General features: G+C 39.3%; 1 protein-coding gene across 1 annotated transcript; it reads left to right on the forward strand.

Moving 5' to 3' along the window:
* Positions 1-7,473: 7,473 nt before the first annotated feature.
* LOC149153057 (uncharacterized) lies at positions 7,474-11,790 on the forward strand. The gene is made up of 2 exons (XM_089443677.1): positions 7,474-8,369; positions 8,532-11,790. The coding sequence occupies exons 1-2, from the start codon at positions 7,474-7,476 to the stop codon at positions 11,788-11,790; spliced, it is 4,155 nt and encodes a 1,384-aa protein (XP_089299803.1).
* Positions 11,791-18,114: the final 6,324 nt, after the last annotated feature.

Here is an 18,114-nt window from a genome sequence, read left to right on the forward strand (position 1 = left end):
AGAAGTCAAGATTTAAATTTTGAGTCGCAAGTCTCTTTGCATGAAATTGAAATTGAAGAATATTGCAAAAAATTTATGGATCTTATGCACGTAGAATTACACAAAAAATATGACCTTAGATTGAGGAAAAGGTCAAGGATGTAGGATAGTGTGGAAGAACAAAAAAAGCCAATGTCTCAACATATGGGAACTCCACAACAAATTCCAAGACAACTTGGTAAAGGAAAGAAAGAAGTTGATTTAGTCACAAAAACTACATGTCAACAAGCAGAAAGCTCAAAGGAGAAATCAGGTATGGGAATATTCAATGAATATGTTCCATAACCTATAGATAATTCTCATGAATTTTGAAAATAGAAGATGAATGATGAAGAAAAAGAAAAGCTAGTGAAACCGTGTCATTCTTTTATCCTGACGAATGATCTAGAAAATATCAACACTCAAATTGCTTTGACTAAATTAGCTGTAACCCCAACATATAAAAAACAATTTTTTGATTTTATCAATCTCTCTCAAGATTATCATGTGGCAGACATAGTAATCTTTAGGGAAGAGAGAGTAGTACTAATGTTTGGCCATCATGTAGAAGAAGTGGATTATTCCACTCACCCTTTCTATATTTTTTTTTTGGTACATTATTTTATTCTTCATAATTGTATGTTAGACTCTGGATCTTCCCATAACTTAATGGCATTATTAGTTATGAAACAATTGAATTTGTAGATCACTAGAACTTAAAAGGATCTTTACTCGTTTGATTCTAAGAAGGTTAAATGCGTTGGAGTGATTAAATATTTGCTTGTTTCCTTGGCTCAAAGCTCATCCAGAAGCCTTGTGATGGATGTATTTGTGGTAGGTTTTCCAACATGTTTTGGAATTTTTCTTTCTAGGTCATGTGGGGCTAAATTGGGAAGAGTGTTGAAGTTGGACTTTACATATCAAATAATCCTTGTCTTTGGAGGTGAAGAGAGGAGATTATGCAGAGAAACCGGGTTTATTAAATCCAATACAGAAGAGGGTTCTATTAATTCTACTATGTACAATCAGGAAAAGGATGAATTTTCTTGTTTTATGTTGCAAGAAACAAAAGAAATTGTTGAAGACAGTAAAGTGTAGCTCCCTTCAATAGTTGAAAGAAAGGAGATGACAGTTAGTTAAGTCTAGAAAATTTATTTTGATGGTGCTTACTCAAGAGATGGCAGTGGAGCAGGTATACCTTCAATTTCCCCAAAATTTCATTTCATTCCTTTTTCTTATAAGTTAGAATTTGACTCCACGAATAATATTACTGAATATGAAGCTTTGATTCTTGGACTACAAGATGATAAATGTTTAGGAATACAGTGTATTTCAGTTTTGGGGGATTCTGAATTAGTAGTTAAATAGATCAAGAATCAATGCCAATGAAACATCCAACATTGAGGACTTATATAAATAAGGCCCGGGATTTGATAGACAATTAATTTGCTGCTTTCAATATACAATTTATACCTAGGGCAGGTAATAGACTTGCTAATTCTTTAGCAGTTGCAGCCAACACTTTTAAACGTCCTCTCAATCCCATATTAAGGAATGAAGTTGATATCAAACTGAGGCCATATATCCTAGATAATATAAAGCATTGGTAGGTGTTTGAAGATGAAGAACATATCAAAGACTTTCTTTAAGTGATTGGAGAATTTGCAAACTTGGAAATTGATCAGGAAGAAGAAGCTGAAGAGGAACATATGGATGGATTATATTTTAAATATTCAGTAGGAAACCAAAAAATTATACATTTTAAGGACAATGTAATACCAAAAGGTTTGGTGCCCTTGGAAAGGTTGTTTAATGCAAATGACGTTTCTATCAAACAAAATAAGATAGACTTGGAATGGTACCTTGAGGAGTGAAATTTGGGAACAGATCAGCAACAAAAAATGGTAAGGTTGGCTAAATATGTTCCATAATATTTTAAACAAAGATATGTAAGTCTTTTTAAGAATTTTGTTGATGTATTTGCATGGTCATATGAAGATTTAAAAACTTATGATACCAGTATCATTCAACATAAGATTCCTTTAAAGTGAGAGGTTAAAGAGTTTAGGCAAACATTGAGATAGATTAATGCTTTATTGCTTCCATCAATAGAAAAGGAAGTCAAGAAATTGTTACAGGTAAAAGGAATTGTTCCCTTAAGATATTTTGACTCGGTATAAAATTTAGTTCTTGTAAGAAAGAAAAATGGAGAAATTATATTGTGTGTTGATTTCCGAAATTTAAACAGAGCATCCTTGAAAGATAACAATCCTCTTCCAAAGGTGGACCAAATCTTACAGAAGGTAATTAGATCTTACTAGTTATCAATGATTGATGGTTTCTTTGGTTATAACAAGATTTCTATGGAAAATGAAGACCAAAACAAAACAACATTTACAACTCCTTGGGGTACTTTTATATATTCTAAAATTCATTTTGGACTAATAAATGTAGGTGCCACATTTCATAGAGCTATAGATAAAGCCTTTTTAGGATAAAAATATAATTTTGTGGCTATTTACTTGGACAATATTACTATTTTCTCTAAGTCAAACAAGGAACATTTGGAGCACCTATGACAGATCTTCGAAAAATGCAGAAGGTATGGTCTATCATTAAATCCTAAAAAATCTAATTTTTCTTTGAAGGAAGGGAAATGTTAGGGCATATTGTGTCAAAGGTAAGAGTCAAAAAAGATCCAGGAAGAGTAGGGGAAATTAAAAGAATACCCTTTCCAAGAAGAAAGAAGGAGATTTAGAGCTTTCTATGGAGAATAAATTTCCTTAGGAGGTTTGTTCCTAACTAGGAAGAGATTGTTAAAGGAACTACTGGTATGTTAAAAGATGGTGTTGAGGTTAAATGGAATGCAGTTCCTAGGGAATATTTCTCAAGAATCAAGGAGGCCCTTCAAGAATCCCCTACACTAGTAAGCACCGATTATAAAAAGCCATTTCAAATTTTTTCATTTTCTTTTGCTTCTACTATTGTAGTTGTGCTTTTACAAAGAAATGAAGAGAAAAGGAAATAACTTGTGGCAATATTTAGCAGAATATTAAGGGATGCAAAATTGAGATAAAACATCTCGAAAATGAAAGCTTATGCCTTGGTCAAGGTACTAAAATATTTCAGTGTCTGTATTCTCCAATCTTAGGTTACTGCTTATGTTCCAAACATTGTTGTGAGATATGTTTTAATCCAGAGTGATGTTGAAGGAAGAAGAGGAAAATGGCTAGCAACGATCCAGGAATATGGTTTGGATATAAAGCCAACTATGCTGGTGAAAGGACAAGGCTTAGAAAATATTTTAACAAAGACAAATTTTCAGGCCTTGGGAGTAAATATGTTGGATGAAGTTGATGAAAACAAAAGCACAAGAGAACAATAAAAAGAGCTTGAATCTGGTAACAAAATTCAATATAAGTATCTTTGTTCTGAATGGTATAAAGATATTGTACATTATTTGTGTTTCCTTTGCTATCCTCCTCTTTTAAATAGATCAAAGTATAGAGCTTTGAGATTAAAAGCTCATAAATATGTAATAGAAAATGGGAAGCTATATTGGAAAGATCTAGTTGATGTCTTGTTACTGTGCCCGATAGAAGGATAAACCATTGAAGTAGTAAATGAATATCATTGTTGTCTTTGTGGTGGTCACTATGGATGGAAAGTGACAGCTCATAAAATTTTAAAAGATGGTTTTTTTTGGCCTTGTATGCATTCAAATGTTTATAGATTGGCGAGGGGTTGTAAAAAATGTGAAGTCTTTGCTGAGAAGAAAAAATTTGCACCATTACCATTATTTCCTGTGTTTGTAGAGGAACCTATCAGGCAGTGAGGATTGTGTTTCACAGGGGAAATAAATCCAACATCTAATGGGCAATTTAAATGGATTTTGACATGTACATACTATTTTACTAAATGGGTGGAAGTTGTCCCAACAACAAAAGAAAATGATCAAGTGGTGATTAAATTCTTGGAGGAGAATATCTTTAGTAGGTTTGGTTGTCCCAAGAGGTTAGTAGGAGATAAAGTACAAGTTTTTAAATTTGTTAGATTACTAGATTTTTGTCAAAAAAAAATATAATTTTGTCTCACTCTACTACGTATCATCCTGAGGGGAATGGGTTAGCAGAATATTGTAATAAAACTTTACTGAAGGTACTTAAGAAAACTATAGCAGAAAATCAAAATAATTGGGATAATAAACTAAAATTTGATCTATGGACAAGTAGAGTAACTGGAAGAAGATCTGCAAGGAAGTCACCATTTGAAATTGTTTATAGAATAGTAGCTTTATTTCCAAGTCAATTAATAAAACATGTTGTAGTATTGGTACAAGATGTCTAGGAAGAATCAAGTCCACTGCTTAGGAGAATGAATGATACGATAGAATTAAATGAAAATAGGAAAAAGGTCATGGAGAACTTTATTAGTTATTAGGAGAAAATGAAAATAATATTTGAAAGAGAGGGTAAAGGAATTCTTTTTTCAGGCAAGTGATCTAGTTCTCAGATGGGATAAAAGGAGAGAAGAAAAAGGAAAACATGGCAAGTTTGTTCCTTTATGGTTTGTTTCCTTCAAAATTGCAGAGTCAAGAGCAAACAATACTTTTGTTTTGGAAAAGTTGGATGGTCAACTTCTATGACTGCAGGTGAATGGGAAGTCCCTCAAACAATATTTCCATCACTGACCTATATTTTCTTTCATCATTATATATTATGGTGTGACCATTGTAAATATACATGTGAGGTATCCATCGTAATGTGTAAAGTTATAGTTTGACTCCATGCCCGAGGTGAAGGCACTAATCGATGGTTCTTAGTGTTTTTTTTCAAAATACTATCCCTAGGTGGAGCTAGATGTTGTAACATGTTCTATATTTTCCTGTGTTGTATATATCTTTCCTTACTGTAAAAGAATTCAAATACTCAAGAAAAAAAAGGAAGAAATAAAATATGTAAAATATAGTTTCATTTTTTATTATACCGAAGTGATTTAGTTCTTATTAAATTATTTTTTTAAGGACTAATCATTCGTGCTAAGCAATTGTCATAATATTTCATACAATGGAGGTGGGACCATGTGTCGACAATTGTAAGGTTAACGAAGAAACAATTTGAATGTCAATGATGTGTTATAGTGACAGGGCTTGCACGATGGTGCAAACTCGACACCACAAATTGCTCAATGGTTATCATAGTGGGTGCCTTCGCAAAAACTTGCATTTGGGGACGTTGACTCTAGATCAAAGGCACAACTTAACTATGGGGCCACTGCTCCAAAAATTCTCCGCGCAGAGGAGTCTCCCCGTAGTTGCATTATCAAGCGATCGAGTTGTGTCATCGAGTTAGCCATCCTTAGCCCATTCCTCTGCCATGCCATTCCCCTTTCTCCAACTGTCATACGAATTGTCCAATAATTCATTAAATTCATCTTGAAAAAAATGAAATTCCCAGAAAAATAATAAATATTGTTTTTCCCCTCTCGTTATTCCATCTCACCTATAAAACCTCATTCCCGAGTCTTTGTTTTTCACTTGTCCTTTCACTCAGGCAGTTGAAGACTCTAAAAACTTCAGCTAGTGTCCCAGTCATCGTAACCTATCATCACCAGGTATTTATATCAATGTCAACCATCATATAATAATTAAAATGGCCAGAAACGACTCGGCTCTGCAAGGCGACTAGGGTTCCTCTGAAACCCGTGACGGCGCTTCCAGACAGAGGAGCCTCCTGCAAACCCTGACCTATTCCAGGCACTGAGACCACATCGCATCAGCTCTGCGCCAGCCAGGCGCTATGGAAACACCGGGGGGGGGGGGGCGACAGGGCCCTCCCCAATGCAGCAGGAGAAGGACTCTGACCTCTTCTTCGGATCGATTAGCAGAGAAATATTGAACAATGAAAGCTCAACAAGGCAAGAGAACAGCAAGCCGGAAGATCCGCAAGGTCAGGACAATGGACCTCAGGACAAAGGGAAAAACGACAAAAAGGAGACGCCAAAAGTCACCTCAGCCACCTGCAAACCTGTAGCTGCAGAAAGGCCCAGAATCGAACTACAAGGTCACCTGGTAAATGCTAGAATAGAGTTTATGAAAGAGCATGCAATCATAGGGAAATTCATAGGCTTATGGCCAACGGAAAAAGCTCTCTCTGGTTGGATAGCTACCAAATGGAAACCAAAGGGAGATGTCCAGCTTCAACTAAGACCGAAAGGCTTCTTTACAGTCATCTTCTACTGCGTGGAAGACAAACTCAGGGTGTTAGGTACAGGCCCACATTTCTTCAATGCTGCAGGGCTGTACATGCGAGACTGGAAACCCAGATTTAATCCAGATAAAGAAGACCTAACCTGGGCACCAGTATGGATCCGACTATATGGACTCCCTGATGAATATTGGGACGAAGATTCACTCAGAAGAATTGGAAATGGTGTGGGAGAATACATCAGGACAGCCGAAGAAACCAAATCCCGCAGATTCATTTCATATGCTCGCATATGTGTCTTCATAAGGTTGAATGAAGCGCTACCAGAATCGATAACACTCTCCCACTGGGATGAAGAATGGACCCAGCCCTTGGATTATGAGCATGTGCCCTTCCGATGTAGACGATGCCATGCTCTGGGGCACTTATTCAGGGACTGTCCTCTAAATGTCCCAAATCTATCTCAGAACTCCTCCGCCAAGCCCAATCAAGATGGGTTCACCAAAGTAACAAGCAGAAGGCGCTCGCACCGGAAAAACGCCAGTGGGAAAAAGTCTCAGCAGAATAATCACAAAGATCAAGCATCCAAAAATAGTTTTGAGATCCTCAATAGCATTCCGGAAGAACGACCCATGGAAAATCCCAGCAAAGCCGATCTCCCATCCTCCTCAAGCCGCCCCCCCCCCTCCAGCCCCCCCCCCAACTCGAAAACCCCTTTCATAATACCAACCATTTTATCCAGGAATCAGGAGCATCCGATGAATAACCCCAAGAATATGGAGATAGACGGGAAACAGAAGCCCGCCCAGACTTCAGAGCCTACACAGGAAGACACCAGTGTCATAGAAATAATGGAGGAAGAAGCTGAAAACGTGGACCTTCACGGACTGGACATTAATGAACTAGAGTTGGCATGTAGGAAAAAGGCGTTTGAATCCATCGCTGAAACTGACCTAGAAAAGTTGGAGATGGTCATCTCCAAAGTCTACCAACAACATCAGTTAGGGATTCAAGCAGGAAGCACCTGGGATGGTAGACTGCGTCCAAAAGATTTCAAAAAAAGAGGAAGGAAAACAGTTCTTCAAAGAACAATAGAGCTTGGAGAAGTCCTAGTGGATTCAGGCCACTATGCGAAGCTTACGAAATACTTCAGCCCCTCTCAACCCAGTTATCAATGAAGCTCATCTCTTGGAATCTTAGAGGCCTCAACGGCCCTGCAAAATATAGAATGCTCAAAAACATGATAAAGATGGAGAAACCGCACATTTGCTTCTTTCAAGAAACCAAATGCAATAGCGCTACTCTAGGTCGAATACTCTCCAAGGCCTGGCCGGGCTGCCAATCAGTGGCTGTGGATGCGACTGGAGCTTCGGGAGGACTCGCCATAGCCTGGAACACTCAAGCCATAACTCTCACTGATTTCCATGCAGCCCACCATCTCATTCAAGCGGCCTTTCACATTATAGGCACAAAGGTTCATGGGAACTTATCTAATGTTTACTTCCCACAGGATGGAGGCAGTAAAAAAATACTCCTTGACACCATCGAGGCCCTCAGCATTAATAGACAACATCCTCTCTGGATTGTGGCGGGGGATTTTAATATGATCACCAAACTAGAGGACAAAACAGGGGGTAGAACCAGATTGGAACCTGAGGTGGAACACTTCAAGGATTTCATCCTAAATGCCTCCCTTATTGATATGCCCTTTTGTAATGGAATCTACACTTGGAGCAATCACAGAAAAGGGAAGCATCAGATAGCCTCCAAGCTGGACCGATTTCTGATATCGGACAACGCAGTGCACATCGGGGGCGATTTCAATGCGGAGATTCTGGCCCACTCTGGATCGGATCACTGGCCAATAGCCCTGCAATGGCAAAGACCAGGGAGCAGCACCAGGAAGCCATTTCGATTTGAAAAATTCTGGTTAACCCACCCGGCATTCAAGGACTTCGTCAAATCTATTTGGGCCTCCTTTGTCCCTCCAGAAGGCACCAAAATGTTCAAACTCCAACAGAAATTAAGGCACCTGAAAAGCCACCTCAAACACTGGAATAAGGAGATCTTTGGGAACATCTTCGAAGCCCAACAACAACTCAATCAGGAGCTCAAGCTACTCCACCAGACAGTCATCAATTCAGGGCATACAGAGGCTACCCTAGAAAAAGAAAAGCACATCAACAATCAACTTGAAGAAAGGAGAAAGCAAGAAGAAATTTATTGGAGACAGAAATCAAGGGTTAGATGGCTTAAAGAAGGAGAGCGTAACACCAAATTCTTCCACAATACAACAGTGCAACGAAGAATGCACAACAAGATCTCATTCATCCAGAACCAGGAGGGAGGTAAAGAGGAGGAGCATGAGAAAATAGAAGAAACCCTCCTCAATCACTTCAAACAAGTCCACCAAGAACAATCAGGGGATCGGAAGGCAGCTATCGAGAAAATCACAAACAACATTCCCAGGATAATAACGGAGGAGCAAAACGATCTGCTCATGAGCCCGATTCTCAGCCAAGAGGTGGATGAAGCGATGGCGCAGCTTAAAGAAGGTAAGGCTCCTGGCCCTGATGGCTTTACCACTGATTTTTTTCATGCTTTCTGGGATATGATTAAGGTAGAGGTTTGGCAAATTGTAGAAGAATCTCGAGCCCTTCGATGGATGCTGCCCTCTCTAAACTCTACCTTCATCACTCTCATTCCCAAGGAAGAGAACTCCACTACCCCTGACAAATTCAGGCCCATAGCTCTATGCAATGTTCTCTATAAAGTCATTACCAAAGTCATCGCCAACAGACTCAAGCCCCTTCTCCCTCAGATCATCTCACCTGAGCAATCAGGCTATGTGGAAGGCAGACAAATAATGGATGGTATAATACTCTCCCATGAGATCATTCACTCGCTCAAGCTCTCCAAAAAAGCGGGCATGTTACTCAAGCTTGACTTATCCAAGGCATTTGACAAACTCAGCTGGGCCTATATTCAGAACATGCTGAGAGCCTTTGGCTTCTGTGCCACTTGGGTAAGATGGATAATGAGCCTCATCTCCTCCTCCCACTTCTCCATTCTTGTCAATGGGCTGCCCTCTAACCCCTTCAAACCCTCCAGGGGCATCAGGCAAGGGGATCCTCTATCCCCCTTCTTATTTGTGATAATGGCAGAGGGCCTAGGTCGGCACATCAAGCAAGCTAGGCAAGCCAACCATATTAGGGGAATCTCAATCCACAACTCCCCTGCCTCCTCCCACCAGCAGTTTGTGGACGACACCATGCTGTATGGCCATCCCTCTGCTCAGGAAGCCTCATGTCTGAAATCTCTGCTCAACGACTTCTCAAAAGCTTCAGGAACCCAAATCAATAACACCAAATCCCAAATTTTCTTCTTCCACACCCCTCCCTCTGTCAAACGTGCTGTCTCTCGCATTCTGGGTTTTCAAACTGCCTCTCTCCCCTCCACTTACCTGGGAGCGCCTCTCACTGCCTCCGCCATAAAGCAACCAGCTTGGAGGCGTCTTATTGAGAAAATGGAATTTAAACTGAACCTTTGGACGCACCGCTCCCTCAATTTAGCAAGTAGAGCGGTGCTCCTTAAAGCCATCCTTCAAGCCATGCCCCTCTACTTGTTCTCCATCCTAGCCGCTCCAAAATGGGTCCTGAAAAGGCTGAGAAATTTACAGCGCAATTTTCTTTGGGGAAGTTTAGCTACCAACCATAAATGGGCGCTTGTAAAATGGGACACCACTAGCAAGCCCAAGCACAAAGGTGGAATTGGCCTCCGAGACCCTGAGCACAGCAATATCATCATGACCGCCAAAATCTGGTGGCAATGGTTAACAAATCAGGACAAACCATGGGCCAGAATTTGGATCGCCAAATACACCAACAATATGCCGCATGCAGAGCTTATTAGATTCACGCCCACAAGCACAGGTTCACTCATTTGGAATGTGGCCAAGCAGCATCACCAATTGATTCAGAAACATAGCTTCTGGGAAATAAGGAATGGTCAACATGCCAGATTCTGGTACGATGCATGGAACCAACTTCCCAAACTAACCAATGTACTTCCAGCAGCCATTATTCCAGGTGGGCAAGAGCAACGACATGCCAAAGTCCACCATTACTGGAATCCGGAAACGGGAAGAGGCTTCAGGAATTGGCTTTCTAGCAACCAAATAATCAACACCAACAGAACGCAGGAAGCAGAGGCCCTTGACACTGAATTGGCAAAAAGAAGAATTAGGCACAACAACAACGACGACATTCTCAGATGGGGCTACCTCCCCAAGGGCTCTTACTCCACCTCTGAAGCCTACAATCTTTTAGAAGATCCTCCCGTCAACCCTGATCCTCTCTGGTCTAGAATCTGGAGTTTCAAAATATGGCCCAAAATCACTCACTTTCTTTGGTTGGTGGGACACAAAAAGATTCTTACATGGGACAAATTGCAGAAACGCAACTTCCACGGGCCCTCGATTTGCCACAACTGCTTTCAGAATGAAGAAACCTTGCAGCATCTTCTAGACTCATGTCCGCTTGCTACTCAACTATGGGAGAAGATAGAATTCAGAAGTCAAAGGCGCTGCAGAGACATGGGAGGCATAATAAATACCATTAGGCAATGGCCAAAAAGCCCCTACAAAAGTGGTCTGCTTAACCACTTGTGGAACATAATTCCAGGTTTTCTCCTATGGAATATTTGGAAGGAACGGAATAGGTGCATATTCAAAAACTATAGCTTGAATAAGGAGGACATATGGAACAGGATGCACGCCAACATCCAAGAAACCATGCTTCTGCAGTCCTGGACCCAACAAGATCTCCCAACTGAAGACAATGAGAAAAACATCTTATCAAACTGGGGACTGCAACTGACACAAGAACCAACCACACAGCAAGCAGCAAACAGCAACGGTAAGGAGAAGGAAAGCTGGGAGGCCCCACCTATTCATTCATACAAGCTCAACTTTGATGGCGCATCCAAGGGAAATCCAGGACCTGCAGGATTTGGAGGAATCATCAGAGATCATCACGGAACTCTGCAACAGATATACTTTGGCAACCTAGGTTGGGACACCAACAATTCAGCAGAGCTGGAGGGCATGTGGCAAGGACTTCTCACTACAAGGAGACACAATCTTCAACCATTGATAGTGGAGGGGGACTCCCAAATTCTCATAAACATGGCCATTCGAATCCAGAATGGATCGCAGGCCAGGAAAATAGCCAATAGTTGGAGACTAGAGGCCAGACTCAGCAGCATGGCGGAGGAAATTGGCAACTACAATGCCATCTCTTTTCATCATACTAAAAGAGAAGGTAATAAGGTGGCTGATCTTCTTACCAACATAGGGGTTGACTCAGATCAGCCCTTCCTTGAGGGACACCTGAACATCATTCCAAATAATCAAAGAAAACAGGAATGTGAGAGTCTCATCCACAGGGACAATGAGACCCCGGATGCGGGTGGCGGGACGGAAGAGATGGGCACGCCACATGCCACGCATGGGCTGCCCCGTGTAAACAATACGGCCACCAGGGGAAGGCCGTCAACCTTAACATGAACCCCCCAGCTGGGTTAATGCAGTTAATGGCAAGGGTGGTAGGTTTATGGATCTGCAGAGAGCACTTAATGCGCACCTGGTTCGAGGGCATAAGGCAGAGTTTATCAGGCGCGATGGAGTGTGCAAGGAATTATTGTCTGAAGAATTTTGGAAGAGGGGAAATTACAGAGAGCCGAGGCGGTGGCAGCTTCGTTCACCTCGACGCCTGGTTTCTCGTGGTCACTGTCACTGCCATTGCCACTCTGGTTGCTGGTCATGTAGACGGCGGCAATTGGCTCAATTACAGGGTAAGAATTGGAATTGGTCCACCTTGCTACCAAGGGACGGGTCTCAGAAAGGAAATTGGGCACCAGAGAGAGATCTGGGAAACAATTGGCTCTGTCTTCGACTCCAAGCTCACCCTCAAACACACAAGAAAAGATTCAGAATCACCATGGTTAAACTCCGACAACGACAGCCATGTAGGAGAGGTCCAGCAAGAGGTTCCTCCTCGCGAGCCCCAGCAGTGGATGAGCATCACCACTGCTGCTGCTGCTATTGCCATAGGAGAGCCAGAGCTACCCCACTCCCCATCAGTCAGTTCTTGGAGGTTGGGAGCGCTAATGAAGAAAAATCCGAGCTTCCCTCCTTTGGCTCAGTGGTTTTCACATTGCAAAGTTCTGAGAGCAACCCAGGGCTCAATGCCCACATCTCAGTCATGTTCACAAAACTTCGGGAAGGAAATGGGGAGAACACCCCTCAGAACTTGCAGGAGAAGCAAGCGGAAGGCAAAGGCAAAGAAATTGACAAAGGAGAACATGAAGCAGGGAAACAGAGCTCAGCTATGGAGCCACCAGCGTCTGAGGCTGGACCGCACGATACCTCTCCTCCGGTGGGGCCAGCTCCTTCAGATATTGATGAAGAGACATGGAGAAAGATGTGGGAGGGACGACCAGAGGGGGATGGCTGGGCGTATGTTGTGGAGGACAAAAGCCTCGCTGAAGAAGCTGATGCCTATTTCGCGACCCTTCCTTCATCTTCAACTCATCACAAGGATTAACGCAGACGCAGACGTGGGTACTTCTCTCTTGCATTTTCGTTTTGCTTGCTGGCAGCTGATGCTTGCATCGTCGCCATATGTAATTAAGCCTTGTCTCTGGTCTGATCTTAATTTCAATTGGTCCACGTCGAGCGCTTCTGTCTTGCTCACTTCTATCTGGTTGTTGAGTCAGTCCCTTTTGGCAGTTAGCCCCTGCATGGGCAGTAATGTGTTGGGTCCTCTTTCTGTGGCTCCACTGGGAGTCCGTTGATTTCTAGAACTGTTTTTGCAAATTTGATCCGGTGCTGCCCCTGCGTGGGAGCTTTTAGTGTCGAGCATGGTCTGAATGGTTTTGATAAGGCTTTCCCTGCGTGGGAGCCTTCAGAATTTTGGTCAAGGTTCCCAGGGTGCTACCAGAGGCCCTGGAAAACTCGTCTTACAGTCTGTAATTTTTACTTGTACAGTTAATATATGACTTAGCTAGTTTTTACGGAGAAAAAAAAAAATAATTAAAATGGCCAAAAAATTTGCTTTAACTCGATCATCCTCTGATATTCCCATCATGGACACAGAAAGGGACATATTTGATGTTATTTGTCCCATAAACCACCTTAAATTCTAACAACATATTAATTTAAACTAGTCCAATTCCCCCATGTGTGCCACACTAATAAGGTCAGGTGTTTTTTCAACATTTGTTCCTCATATCTATCTTTTTCCAGAGTTCATCCATTGACGAGTCTCAACAAGGTATCCTCAGAAATGCTTCGTAATGAATAGATTAGGAGATTTTTATTTTCAAATATATTCACTTATAATCTAATAAGCATTATATTATCCTTCTATGAATACATATTTTTATTTCTCTAAGGAGTCCCTATCTACCACTTTTAATGATTTATTTGGTCCTAAGTATGCTCAAGTCATATTTTACCTTATGTCTAATGAAAAACAATTTTCTTTGGACTCAACTTAATTTGCTTTAGAATCTTTTAGTGAAGATGTTAGACCTGTTCTTCAAATTTGATCATTTGTTTTGGGAAAAGAAGATGCTATAGTGATTGATAAAGCATTTTTGGGGATTTTTAGTGTGATGATGAAACCTGAGGTTGTTTTCAATATACTTGATTTTTGGGAAGGAGTGATTAATGTTTAGTTCATGAATCTTTCAGTTACTGGATGCTGCAGGTTTCCCTCCCTAATAACTTATCTGTTCATGTGCACTCATGTTGAAATTTTTATTCATTTGGGGTTGAACATTGTGGATCCTCCCAAAAATAAGCAATCAATAGTCTTCTGGACAGATACAATAAGGAGTGATCTTAAAAATGAAGGCCTATTTGATTTTTTTTCCTCTTTTTTCTCAATAGTATATTCAATTATAAATAGTTCACCTACACCATACCTATTACAGAAAGTTCAATGTTTTCTTCAATTGACCAAAGATGCAAAGGTTGCAGATTGGGTTTCTTCTCAAGATCATGTGGAAATTAGATTGTATGGAGCTGAAATTGTGCCCTACAGGTTGACAAATTTTGATCCTATGAGGTTGTTTTCTTTGGAATTCATAAGAAAGAGTTTAATTGTAGATAAAATACATTTTGTGCTTGAAAAGGAAGGAAATATTTTTAGATTGCCTATAACTATTGGACCTTTCATTTTGAATACTAGATAGGCAGTGAAAGAAGTCCATAAAATGTTGGAGGGGATGAATATATTGCTGGGAGAAAAATGGGCCTATGACCCATGTCATATAATTTCAAACATGAGACTAGAGAATGGTTATTCCCCTTTTATACACGAGTCTAGACCAGAAATTAAAAATTTGGGTAATGAAGGACAATCTACTTCATCAGGGGGCATAGAGATTGAAACCCCTATCCCTACTAAAATGAATTTGAAGAGAGGTAAGAGTAGAGGTGATTGATTTAGATGAAGAAGTGGATAGAGTAGCAAAAAGGGAAAATATGTTTGATGAGGGCAGTTCATCATTAGTTCCTAGTTTCTAATTGTAGCTAGGGGAGACACTTTGCACACCTAATTCTCCTACTCCAGAAGATGATTCTCAAAGTTCTGTGTCTATAATTAAACAAATATTGTTGTAGGTTGAGGAAAGAAACAATAATATTAGAGAGAATACACAGTCTGACTCAGAGGCTCAAATTTCTTCTGAATACTGAACAAGGTTATTGTCAGCCATGGATTTAGAAAGACGTCAGTTGAAAATTTATTTTTCTCATCCTTTAGTAATGTTTGTATCATATTCAACAGGTTTTAAGACTGTTAATCTAAAATCGGATGTAAAGAAAAATCCTTTGCCTAATAAGGTCAATATTCATATGAAGACTATTCAATTTTTTTTTAATGACTTGAACAAATCCTTCTCAGCTTCTACTAAGGCTGAAGGTATGCTACAAAAAGTAGTGAATCAGTTGAACTTGGAGAAAGCTAATTCTAGAGCTCTAAATACCCAAAATAAAGAATTTACAAAATGAATTGTTAAAATTGGAGTCAACCCAGAAGACAAAACTGCAGTAAACAAATTATTACAGGGTGTTGAAAAAGAGATTTAGGTGTTGAAGAAGAAATTGAAGCTTCCTTCTATAGAACATCCAATGGCTACAGAGGTGGTAGAAGTTGAAAAGGAGAAAGAAACATTGATTCAAAATCTTTTGCAAAGAAACAAAAAGGTAACAACACTGGAGGAAACGAATCTTGTTCTACAACGAAAGATTGATTCACATGTATGTACAGTTGTGGTAGCAATAGACTCACAAGACCCCACTCCTAAGTTAACTTGGGTTATGACTAAGTTACAAATTACTGAAAATGAATTGAACAAAAAGCAAAGAGATTTTTAGGATGCCATGAAAGTTGTCAAGGCCAATGAGCATGAATTATAGATGTCCAAGGAAACTATAGAGAAATACAGGAAAGATTATAAAATTGCTCACAAGGAAATCAAGGGGTTAAAAGAAAATGTGAAAGGAAACATGTCCCTTATAGAGCAAGGGAAATACTGTGGAATGATATAATTAATACAGTGAAGAACATATGGGAATTTCCAGTCATCATGGAAGAAGAAAATATTATTTTTAGAGACTTAGAAGAAATCATTATGGCTAACAAACAAAAACTACAGTTAAAAGCTTAGTTTTCTAAGAAGATGATTGATTTCATGAATTCTAGGTCTGCACAGGCGTTCAAGGAATTTGGAAAAGAGGAAAAAACTCAACATATAATGGAAATCAATAAGATGATAATGAAGAATTCATATAGGAAAGAAGCAGAGAAAAGACTTACTAGCGTTAAAGAAGCATTGATGAAGTTCAATGTCATTTTCGACAAAAGAATCAAAGCTAGTTTACCATCTTGTTGGGATCAGTAATGAAATTTGTTATCTTGGGAAATATATCAAACATTACTCGTGGAGGGTAAAAGAAAAATTAGCTCCACACATGAGAAGACTGTAGTGCTGAAAGGAGCTACCATTGTTAAATATTTGCATAACAATTTTCAACTCCTCTAGATGATGAAAACTCTTTTCATTGAGAAGCCAACATACAATAAGGTTACAAATAGTAGGATGGCACATGTAAATTTTATAAATTTACCAAGTACAAATGCAAAGATTTGGAGGAAAAACAAGGAATGGATGTCTCCATAGGAAAACACTACAAAAGAAGAGCCTTCTTTTTCCCCACAGTCACAAATTGTTCAATGATGAAGTGCTTTATTTCTTAATAGTTTTCATTTTATGAAGTCATGTAATTTTTATGTTTTAATGTAATGATCGAATGTAAGGTAGTTTAGGAAGTTGATAGTTCCCATAACTATCCTTTTGAAAATTTTGTATAAAATAACTTGAAGAATATTAATGAAGGTTCCATAATTTTGGCACCTCAGGAGAGACTACAATTTTGTACTTTGTATCTTCATATTATTTTGAATAAAATTTTCACAGTAATTCCAGAAATTGTTGGGTATGATTTGTCTTCTATGTTACATATTATATGCTATTTATCAATTGAAAATAATTGAGGTAGTCGGGCTTCAATTTTTTAGTTCTTTGGTTTAATTTTTTGTAAATCTAAGGTTAAAAATCCTTTAAAAAGTTCTCTTCTTTTCGAATCCCATTTCATTATAATTACAATTTCTTGTAAGTCAAAGATAAATGATTCTGTAAAAACAACCTGTTATATGAAACATTTCACCAACACTTCTTACTATTTCATTTCTATTTGTGTTCAGCACTTGAAGGCCACTTGGGAGGAATTGTTCATATATTTAAGAGTAAAGGATTTAAAATAAACATTCTGGGGGTTTATACCCTGATGGGACACCAAATCAATCAATTTTAATTTTTCAGTAAATGTCTTGGGCACTGATCCCTACTCACCCAAAGATTGTCTGCCAAGGTACAACAAATCCTAACCTCATTGTCTAAGAATATGTTTTGATCAGGGTTGACTAAATAGTTCTGTGTTGATCCTATGGTGTGTTATGTACTTCCTATCACTCTGGCTTGACTTTTACTTGAGTTTCCTTGCCAAGGTATACTAGTTTGACATGTTCTGATGAGATTTCTTGTGTCTTTACTTGTTTTTTCTTTTGAATTTTCTACCCACCATTATCCCCTATAATACATTTTGTATTGATTAGTGGTGAATATGTAGTAAGGTTGATGTCGGGGATCTATACTTTCTTCTTCTCACCCTCATTAGACTGACGTTGTGTCAGTTTTTGTGGAGGGTTTGCCCTCGATACACTGAATTGTGCTTTCAATTCATGTTCATGATTTTCCATATCTTGATCCACCAACATTTTTTGTTGATATTCTCAATAAAAAATATTTTTCTTGGCCTAGTGACTATAAGACATCTAGACCAACTGACAAACCAAGGAATTCCAATGGTTTCTTATGCTTCCATGTAAATTTTCTTATCGCTGTTTTTTCTTCCAATACCTATTTTGTGATTCCATTCAGGTTTTTCTACAACTCAGGACCATCGAGAGTGATGTCTTTCAAGAATTATTGTCAGTTTATTCCTACTACTTGTTCCTCAATCTCAACTATTTTTCTAGCCTCCTTACTTGTTGGCTTCTTGGAAGTCTCAGGTAGGGGGCTCGCCATGTTAACCTTAAATGGCACTATGTATTTCTCAACTTCCCTTTGTTATTATTATTCTTTTTCCATGAATGACATGAGGACTTTATTTTGAGGTTCCCAATTAGTCTCTTTGATACCATGAAAGTGTTTTTCAGTTGACTCAATTCATCAAAGATTTTTTGAATTAAAGGTTGGT

This window comes from Pinus tabuliformis, chromosome 9 (assembly GCF_031772625.1).
Source record: "Pinus tabuliformis cultivar Carrire ecotype Pingquan chromosome 9, CPIR1, whole genome shotgun sequence".
Taxonomy (NCBI): Eukaryota; Viridiplantae; Streptophyta; class Pinopsida; order Pinales; family Pinaceae; genus Pinus; species Pinus tabuliformis.